The sequence below is a fragment of the Halyomorpha halys genome, unplaced genomic scaffold, assembly GCF_000696795.3.
Source record: "Halyomorpha halys isolate HHAL.00 unplaced genomic scaffold, Hhal_1.1 Scaffold18.1, whole genome shotgun sequence".
Classification (NCBI taxonomy): domain Eukaryota; kingdom Metazoa; phylum Arthropoda; class Insecta; order Hemiptera; family Pentatomidae; genus Halyomorpha; species Halyomorpha halys.
In genome coordinates, this window is record NW_027114407.1 from 2,649,755 (window position 1) to 2,660,613 (window position 10,859).

General features: G+C 33.9%; 2 protein-coding genes across 2 annotated transcripts in view; both read left to right on the top strand.

The window, feature by feature from the left end:
• The window catches only part of LOC106680427 (probable isoaspartyl peptidase/L-asparaginase GA20639), a 7,925-nt gene extending 5,964 nt beyond the window's left edge, over positions 1-1,961 (top strand). The window contains exon 4 of the mRNA XM_067051602.1: positions 1,516-1,961. Within this exon, the coding sequence (XP_066907703.1) occupies positions 1,516-1,724 (209 nt within the window). The 3' untranslated portion in view covers positions 1,725-1,961. The remainder of the gene's footprint in view (positions 1-1,515) is intronic.
• Positions 1,962-2,195: 234 nt separating this feature from the next.
• Positions 2,196-10,859, top strand: part of LOC106680514 (isoaspartyl peptidase/L-asparaginase) — a 10,821-nt gene continuing 2,157 nt past the window's right edge. Inside the window, exons 1-4 of the mRNA XM_014420289.3 lie at positions 2,196-2,397; positions 8,487-8,683; positions 10,053-10,130; positions 10,199-10,433. Of these exons, the coding sequence (XP_014275775.1) occupies positions 2,315-2,397; positions 8,487-8,683; positions 10,053-10,130; positions 10,199-10,433 (593 nt within the window). The 5' untranslated portion in view covers positions 2,196-2,314. The remainder of the gene's footprint in view (positions 2,398-8,486; positions 8,684-10,052; positions 10,131-10,198; positions 10,434-10,859) is intronic.

The following is a 10,859-nucleotide window of genomic DNA, read 5'->3' on the forward strand; positions in this document are numbered from 1 at the left end:
ACTTACCTAGGCATTAAACTAGAAACACATCTATCTTTCACTGCACACATACAGAACAGAATACAAATCGTCAAATCAACATTATACCAACTTAAAAACCTCACCAGGGCTGTCACTCAGACTCTAATAACTCATCTACGAAGAATTACTACGACCATCATTCCTACACGGCGCACCACTACTACACTATCTCTATCCAACAGCCCTGAAATCACTAAAACAATACCAAAACAGTACACTACAGATGATATGTCGAGGGACATCTCTGGAAAGACGAGAACATGACACATATTCATAACGTACTACAGTTAGAAACTGTTCAACAACACATCACACGGAGACACATTAAATACTTTGACAGTCTTCCTGCTTCCTTAAATCCAGTACTCCAGTCTATCACTCCATCCCCCCTTCCTGCGAGGTGACAAGGCAGGAAAGGTTCCAAAAACCCTATCAACATTACTCCATCTTCTGATGGACTCCTTCCCCCTCCCCCACACTTCTTTTGACTTCTGACTATTTTTCTTATTATTTCACCATTATCTATTGTCTTTATTAATTAATGTTTTTATTTTACCTTCTATGCGATACAACACGAGGAGGCCCCTCACCTCCGGATTTAAAAATAGCACCTTTTTTAGAATGGATAGCTCATAAGTAACAAATAAACATAACAGGTAACCTAAAGATACCAAAGGTAATAAAAGGTAAGACTCATCACGAATTACTTTTCTTTTTCACAGTAATGCACTTATTAATTCACTTTTTCTTTTTGTTATAGAGGGATGGGAAAAAAAATATATGTATATATACCTCCTTAGGAGGCAGAGGACAATTTACATGGTGGATCAATACTTTCTACATTTTGATAATGGTTATTGTTGTTTATTTCTCTGCCATCTTTGGATTTATCCTCCTTCTTGGATTGGCTGGACCGTTGGACCCGAGGGCTAGCTACCTTCCGGGCTTACATACCCTTTCGTATTTATAGGAATAGTTCCTGGTAGAACGAAGTAGCCTTCCTGCATGACACGGCAGCTCGCTACCCTCCGCGCTTGCACTCCTCCTTCGTACCTACAGGAATATTAACCTCCTTGTAGGAGGAGGTTACCATCCTTAAAGAATTTAAGGCTGGGACCCGTAAGTTTTCATCCAATTTATCCACCTTCTAATCAACTACCTTACCTAAGTGAACAGGCATTGTCGAGGCCTTCTGGTAAAGAGTATATAACATAATCTATTGGAGTCGGATATCACACGACCACCTCAGCAATGATGTAGAAATAGGATGCATGATCTAGCATAAAGGCTATGGTTGATAAAATATCTGCATAGTTTAACATGCTTGATTGTTTGTAACCTGAAAACGCTTTGTCAGTCTTACAGTATTGATTTTAACAACTATTTATCAAGATTACTCTTGTATAATAGAGTCGCTACTGATGTAATATCCCTGTTAACTTACAACTTGCAAAATATATTTTGAATGTATTATATTGATTGTGTTTTGATTAGGGGAATCTGCTCAAGATGCCACAGCTGCGGCTTGTGAAACTATGACTAAAAGAGTAGGAAATACTGCTGGTGCCATAACTGTGAGCAATAAAGGGGAGGTTGGAATAGGATTCACTACGGACCGAATGGCCTGGGCTTATCAACTTGGCGATGAGATCCATTATGGGATTGAACCTGGTGAACACATCATTGAAAAAATCCAATATTAATTAAATTAACCTATAATTAAATGAAATGTAATATTTAATTTATTGCCACACTAGGATTTCCAAAATAAGTATTTTCAAGAAATTATGTCATTAGAATAAGCTTTAGGTCAATTCTGTTAAAATGTATGATCACTTTTCTATTTCTTGTGATGATAATTACAATGATTGTCTCTATAATAAATTTGGGCTGTATGTGTCTGTAACATTCACTCATTAATAATTGACTTCTTGACTTTATCGACTTATTCATTCCTTTATCTCAAAAACGACAGTATCTGTGAAGCAAAAATTATTAATAGCGGTTTCCCTTATAATGTAGATGTGCAATAAGGACTTCTAAAAACTTAGACTCTAAGTAGTTTGTAAATATTATTTCTAATAACTGGAAACAAACTAGCTTTTCGTATAACTCGGTAACTATGTTTCTTATAAAGATTATACAGGTTCTGAAAGTGGCAAACATGTGGATCCGGGTTATATTTTACAAATAAAACATAACCTGGCTTTTTTTTTTAGTATCAATAAATTAACAAAAAATTTGTTCAGAGACATTTTAGTTAGTTGATAAAAATGAGATCCTGAATTTTACAATGATTGTAAGATTAATACATAACAATCCTTCAACGAAATTAAACCAGCCTGGGCTGAAATGCCTTTACGAAATAATCCGCAGGTCTCTATTACAAAGAGTGATGTAGTTATGCTAAAGCTGGCCGCTGACAATCTTTTCAATCCAATTGTTCTATATCCAATGGAATGTGTGGAATTTCGGAGTGACGAGGAGTGGTATGACTTCCAGCCTTCCCATATCTGTCGCTCCAACTGATCGTGATTGGAGATATATGAGGGAATGGAACGATGGAACGCTCATGAGTGAGGAATCTTGTCATGAAGCACTAGAACAGTTTACTGACAGCAGGTGTCTGGTACGGAAGATTTCTCATTTTTAATAATGGCTGGAAGGTAAGAATTCGAAACCTAAGTTATTGAAACACACAAAGAAAGAGCTTTCCTGTTTGTGGAGAACGTCAGAAAATCGTTTACTTCATAAGTGTGAAGATAAATGTTGCCCTAGTGCAAATGCCCAACTTAAGTGTGTGGCCCAGGAGTATATAACCCTCCCAAAACGTATGAAAATATGATTTTCATATCAACCATCATAAGGTTTGTGTTTTTCCAAACTGTCCAATCGGTCTTAAGTCCGACTCGGTACGGGCGAAGATGCCGGTCTTTCCCGACAACTGTCTTGGTGTCCTTCCATCGCAGTGCGATCCACTTGGTTTTTAGGTTCTCCAAACGTGGAACGCCGGGGGTTGATGTCTTTTCAGAAGCATTCCTTGGAACCCTCCGTGTCCTGTCATGATCTGTGAAACCCAATAGTCTGGGAGGACCCACTTAGCCTTCAATCTTGCACGTAAGGTGGAGAAGAACTTTTTCTAGAGAAGAACTTTCCTCTATCCTCAATTAATTTATGAAGTTAACAGCCAACAAACATCTTGGATTAAGCAGCCATTGTTCCAATCAGTTTTTTTTTTTAGGCTTCCATTTTGTATATAAGTAAATAACTATTGCAATAAACGGTAATTCGTTATACATGATTAAAAAAAAGTAGTTAATTACTTATTGGGCCCTATGCACTGATGAAAAGTAAAAATAAATAGGAGTAATTTGTTATTTATGGAGAGTCAAGAGCAGTTGGGTTAATTCTGGTATTATAGAAATCAAACGGGGTGATTGTTCATCAATGGGATTTTTGAGTTTTCCTTTACTCCAATTTACAAATTGGATACGTAGCCATGATTTCATTTAGAAGGATTATCAGTGGCCAGCTCAATATATATATAGTTTAAGGTCCAATTTTTTTCTTGTCAAGGAAGTAACTACTTAGTTATTCTAACCAAAACAGGAAAATAATTACTTTGTATCGAATATGGTGACTAAGATCTCACAGAAGGATTCGATATTGCATGTTCATCAATTAAGTGTTTCTGCCAAGGGCGTACCCAGGATCAAAATTACGAGAAGGGGGCAAGCCATGATCAATTAGGGGCAAGCTATAGACCAGGTATGGGCAACCATTGGCATGTTGTGGGCAAAACTTTAATATGCAAATAAGTTCGCGGGCCATGTTTAAAAGTTGTGTTCATAATTTTTAACGATAGATATCAGACATGAAATAATACGACATTGTTATTATAATACAATTTATTAAAATAACACAATAAAATGAAAAAAAAAATAGGTACAACATTATAATTAAATCGTGAAATTTGGAATTATTTCTAACTACGAAAGTTAAATAGCGACACCGAAATCAATGATACACCTGATCTTGAATTTGGGAAACTAATCCATCGATGTTTGGATTACACACGTTGGACACAGACGTAAAGAATTTTCCAAATTATCGTCAGTCAACCTTGTACGATGGTTTGATTTACTAACTTTCATCATTGAAAAGAACTGTTCGCATTTATAAGTACTTCCAAACTCACAAATCAATCTTGTTGTGAATTTTCTGCTACGTAAAATGGTCTTCTCCGAGGTATTTTTTGTAGAAATCTCACAACTCCACGTCTTCAAATTTAGATTTTAGGAGTGAGTTTTCTTGAATCTCGATCAACTCTATTTGCAAGTGTATTAGAGCATTTTGCACATTACTTTTTGTTGGAGTAGCAAATAAATTGTAACAGACTTCCATATATTTGAAATCATTACATCTGCTCGAAAATCGCTCCGAAAGTAACTTGAGTTCTTCTGCATATTGAGCATAAGCAATATTTTCATACGCAGAGAGCGTGGTGGAATGGTAACTGTTACCAGACAGCATCTATGCCTCCCACAAGCGGATTTTGTTTTGAAACGTTTTTAAATGGCTGTGAAAATCATTTACTAACTGTCCTTGTTTTGGGGATTTCAAATTTAAATCATTCAAATAGCCTGTAAGGTCGATCAGAAAGTCACATATCCATTTTGGATCACTTCAGATAGTGATTTATTTTTTATTTGTATAAAATCTGCCATCTCATTTCTAAGCTCGCAAAACCGTTTCAGCATTTTCCCTTTAGTTTTTCATTCAAAATTCCGATGAAACCTTTACGTAAGCCGACCATAGAAGGTGCACCATCTGTGCATACACCAACTAATTTTGACCATGGCAAGCCAAAACTTGTGAATACCTTTTGACCTTCATTAAAAATGTCCTCTCCTGCAGTGGTTCCTTTTAGCGGCTGTAAACCAAGCATTTCCTCAGTAACAGTGAACTCTTTATCAACACCTCGAATAAATATAGCCAGTTGAGCTGTTTCGGACAAATCGGTGCTCTCGTCTAATGCTATAGAAAATGATTCAAAACCAGCCATACGGTCAGTTATTGTTTTTATTTCATTTGCCATCATTTATATATATGTCGGACAACAGTTCGTCTTGACAAACTATTTTTTCCAAACTCATTTTTATTTTCAGGACACAAAACATTGCAAATTTCTAACATACACTCCTTGACAAATTCTCCTTCGGCAAATGTTTTTAATGACTTTACTAATTTTGAACTAACTATAAAACTAGCTTTCACAACATTATCATGTTGTGTTCTTTGTTTATGAAACATTTGCTGCTGTTTTTCCTAATTTGCGGTAAGCTCCTGGATTTTGTCGTTTTTTATTTGTCCTTTCAGTGAGTGCAGCATGGGATACTTAGTTGAGAATTGCCTCTTTATATTGAATTCTTTCATCACTGAAATGGATTCATTACATAGCAAACAAATAGGCTAACCATTGTGCAAGATAAAAAAGAATTCTTTAGTCCATTTTTCTTGAAACTGGCGACTCTGTGCATCTACTTTTCATTTCTTTCCACCGTACATCATAAATATAATTAGTAAGCACTCAAAATGCTCACAAAGTCACAAAACAAATTGACGGCACTAGCAGTTCGCTAGGATATAGCTTGTCGAAGGAGGTTGCCCAGATATGGATCACATAGACAATCAGGTTGTGACATTTCAGCACGGAAAGGGTGAATGAAATTAAAATTAAAAGAAAATTATATATAATTGTCGCAGTGCTTTATTAGTTATCATACTTAGTAAATTAATACTTTTTTCACTTCTAGGGGAGGGCAACTATTCCCTCCTGCCCCCCCCCCCGCTGGGTACGCCCATGGTTTCTGCCAATATAAGAAGGTAGTTAAGAAAAAGATTGGCAAGGATAATGAAGGAGTAGGATAGACCGGTGCTACCGGATAGTTAACGCTGATAATACTAGACTCCTGTTGTTTTAAAAGAAAAGGATATCTAAACTGTGGACACTAGTTTCCAAACCTTGCGGGATCACGAGCGGAGGACTCCACTCTCCGAACCAAAGAAGGGCAAAAAGTAATTACAATTACTTAATTTGGAATAGCAGAATTACAATCACAATACAAGTAATAGTAATTGCAGTTACCAATTACGTTCTTACTTAATTGCTATCGTTGTTCTACGATTCCAAGTAATTGTAATTGTGATTACGAATACTTAACACCAACACGGAAAAAGATCTGCTATACAATGGGTCCAAAATATGAAAATTATACCCAGTTTAAGAATGCGAGCAGCTTATATATTTAATAACATTACGGTTTATTTATGTATTTTCGAAGATGCTGAAAATAAATATACTATCGATTTTATGATCGCGCGCTTGTGTATCGATTCATTTTAACTTGTACAAAGTAATTGTATAATACAAATAAAACAGTTGTTGCGATTGGGTCTTATAATTACTTCAGTATAATCGTTCCTCAAAACCACAATTTTTTTATGTTTTGGACCATTAACCGATTATCTAAGTGTAACATTAGTGCAACTGAAACATGAATTTGAAAATGTAATTAATTACTCATTTAATGAATCCTGCCCAACTCTATTCCAGGCCTTGTGGGGAGACTTAAAGAAAACATCTTTGGCCTCGTTTCAAAGGCTTATTTATTAACATAAAACCAGTAAACAATAAATCCATGGATGTCTATGACCGAAATGTTTAATAATGTTCGAATCGGTGATCAGTTTTTAAGAAATTTGAGGTTCGGTCGGGTTTAAAACAATGTAATTGTCTATCACCCATCTTATATAATTTAGAGCTAAAATACGTTATTAGAAATGTTATGCATACTGAAAAGGGTTTAACTTAAGGTGGCATAATACCTAAAGTTAAACCCTCAGCTTGGGTATGCTGATGATTTGGTGTTATTTGAGAGGATAAAGAAGCTATAAAAATAGATACAACGTTGACAAAATCGAGTAAGGAACACAGTCTCAAAGGAAATATGGATTACATTTTTTTTTTTTTTTTTTTTTTAATATTTATTTATTGCTATTTACAACTTACATTATAATATATTTCGTAAATCTGATCTAGGTTAAATTGGAGTGTTTCAGGCGTGTAGAGAAACTACCCATTGGTAGCACTCTAATCGGATAAAATTAAATATATGATTAGTAGTAGAAAAAGTAGCTATTTCAGTGATATAGATATAGAAGCAAATAAACAGGTAGAAACCATTAAGTATTTAGGTTCTACGGCACAGATGGGCAAAAATGAGCTGTAGTTGAAACTAATAGCTAAAACTACCATGGGAACGACCCTTATTCATGAATGAATCATGGATAAATAAATGTAGTATCCATGACAGTTTTAGCTATTAATTTCAACTATAGCTCATTTTTGCCCAACTCTGTTTTGGTAAATAGATAAAACAAAATTGACGAGGAAATAAAAGCGAGCTTAAAGCAGGGGAATGCTTGCTATTTTTCAATTTCGAAATTCCCTAGTTCACGCCTTTTGTCCAGAAAGTTAAGAGCTTAAAATTCACAAAACTATTATCGTACCTACTGTTCTTTACGAAATCGAAATGTTGCCTCTTACTCAAAGGGAAGAATGGTGCCTTAAGGATTTTGAAGATAAAGAATTACATAAAATATTTGGGTCAAACAAGGAAGAGCTGACTGAAGCAGGCAACATATCGCTGAATTCAAGAAACTGTACCGGGTATGTATAATGCAGATTATAGCATTGGGATGAATAAGATGGGCGTGTATGGTCGTTGTGCTTAGCGACGAACAGATAACTAAAATTCTAAACATTGAATTGACTGGTAAACGCCCAAGGGCTAAACTGAAGCATAGGTGGGTGTCTGGGTCTGACTTGGCAGAGAGGAGCAAGGGGAAGGGATGGCCTGAGGTCTGCTCCCCCCCCCTTGGCGAAATCCTGCCTACACACATGAGTAGGCGTACTATATCAAAATTGGTCTGATAGATTTGGGTTTGGAAGGGTGTCATTGGGTACATGTGTACAGCTAGCGATTGGTGGTATGAGGGATTGGTGGGATATAGTAAGCCTTACTGGCATTTTACAGCATTAGGAGAGTCCTATAGAAAATGGACTTTGTGGGAAACCAGTAAAAGTTAAATTCATTGATTTAAGTTTTGAAATCAATCAATGAAAGAATTTAGATTTGTTTAGATATTCTACTGGTATAAGTTTTTATTAAAATTATTGTCATACTTAAAATGTTTTTAAGGTAACATTGGAAAAAGTATAAAATTGATTTAAAAGAAAACAATAATTTAATCACTTTCACATCTTGAAATTCCAGAAAGTAATTTGTTTTATTTGAAATTACATTATATTATTTTCTTGTTACTTCCTCGATTACTTTTTATTGTCATTATAGGAACTAGCATTATATATTGTTATAATTATGTGTATTTCTTACAACTAGTAAATCAACGGTAAAACCTGTTCTTGTGGTTCATGGAGGAGCAGAATATATCCCGGACACCCATAAAAAAGTTAAATTGGATGGAGTTAAGCAGGCAGCTTGCCAAGGCTACCGAGTGTTGACTGAAACTGGATGTGTTCTTGATGCAGTAGAGGCAGCTATTTGTGTATTGGAAAACAATGAAGTGTTCAATGCAGGTCTTCCAAAATTTATTTTTAAAATGATTTTATAAAAAATAATAAAATTATTTTATTAGTTTATACCATAACTATTTCATTACTGTTAATTTTTATATAAAAGCACATTGTTGAATATCAATGTATAGCTGAGGAATCTCTAACAGGGTATTCATGGTCACATTTCATATAATCTATATTTTTCACCTTTAATTTAGTGTGCTGTTCTCCTAAGTATTATTTAATATCTTGATTTGTTTGATATAATTTTTTCATTATATGGGAAAATAATTCCATTAACTTTTTTTTTCTCCTTATTAATTGAAAGATGCTTTACCTTAGTTTATCAGATGCTTTTACCTTTTATGAATGGTTAGGTTTCTTTATTCTAATTTAATTTCTCGTTCTTCCAATATCATTTCTCACTCTGGGAATATAATTATTATCCTAGCTCAACGACTCCCGAGATGATCATAGTTCCCCCAGCATCAGTTCAGGTGTGTTTCAGCCTTTAGTTACATAGTCTGTGCAAGTATTCTAACATCAGCACCCTAGAGATCTTGTGCATTTATATAAATATGTATTTCTAATATAACCTGCCTGTTTTATTGTTTTTATTTAGTGGCATTAATACTATTTATGTTAATAAATAAAACATCATTGGTCATTAATGCCAATAACCTGCCTGTTGAAGTTCATTGAATTTTATCAATGTTATGATTTATATATAATTTAAAAAATATTTCATTATTTGTTCTTTGCAATTCTTGGATTTCTGTTTCAAAGTGTGGTCTTGACTTATATAAAGTCTAGCCAGATCAGTTTGGATAATTTTATTTAAATATTTTGAAAGTATTTACTATTTCACATTTGATTGAGTAGTAATTCAATTCCTCTAAAATGATAAACTAATTCAGGTAAATAATCACACCTTCTTTCAACATTAAATAAAATTGGAAATATTATCTAACCTTTACCTGTAAATCTCTAAATATTATCTAAATTAATATTACTCTGAATCCATTTTTTTTAAAAAATCCCAGCTATTAGTGCCATCTGTTGGGTTTTAATGGAAGCTTTATATAAAACTATTCATTCATTTTATAACATAAAGAGAGTCCTCTGTTTTATGTAGAAAGTGAAATGCAGTACTGATAGAAAGATAAGGTAGATTACCCTAATTTTTTAAATACAAAAAAATGATGAAATGAAATTATGAAATCATTAATGTTTCAATTTCATTTACCTTAATGTTCTTGAGCTATAACTTCTATCAATTGATGGAATGCATATGAAAGTCTAATGTGCCTGAATTTATATTATCTTTGTACATGTAAATTACAATTAGGTTGGTTTCTTTCCATTATGTTTAATTTACAATAGTTTTTAGGTAGAGGCGCAGTATTAAATTTAGATGGAAAAGTGGAAATGGATGCTCTTATTAATGAAGGAAGAACATTTTCCTCAGGTGAGAATTCGAACTAGATTCTATCAAAGAACATTATTTAGAATATTAAAATATCTCATACTTTTTAGGCAGTGTTACTTTAGCAAGAAGTATCGCCCATCCTATTTCCCTTGCTAGGATGGTCATGGAAAATACTCCTCATGCTATAATAGGAGGTGAGGGAGTCGAAGATTTTATAACAAAAATGGCTGTTCCCAGAGTACCTGATGACTATTTGATTACAGAAGATTCTAAAAGAGCCTTAGAAAAATTTAAAAAACTTTCTAGCTCTAATAAAGGCCCTAAACTTGTAGAATTTGAAGAGTATGTATAATAATTTATATAAATTGAAATACAAATTTTGCAATTTAAACTAGTGAATGTTCAGTTCTGAAGACAATTAATTGTATGTATAAATGTATATGCAATCAACTCCTGATAACTCAAATCTAAAGGGAACGAAAAATTACTTTGAGCTATGCATAGTTTGAGTTAAAAATAGTTTGAGGTACAGAGGTTCGCTTTCAGACATTTCGAGTCAGAATATTTAATAATATAATATATTGTAATATGCTCCTTTTGTAGCAAATAGTATCTTTTGATGTATAAAGGGTTTTTAATATGTTTTCTTTTATGTATCATTTTAAGATTCTTCATTTGTTTTGTTTATCCAAAAAGCAAGCTAACCAAGTTTCATTGTTTATAATAACTTCGTGATTCCAAACAAAGCCAAGATGGCGGTGCACGTCC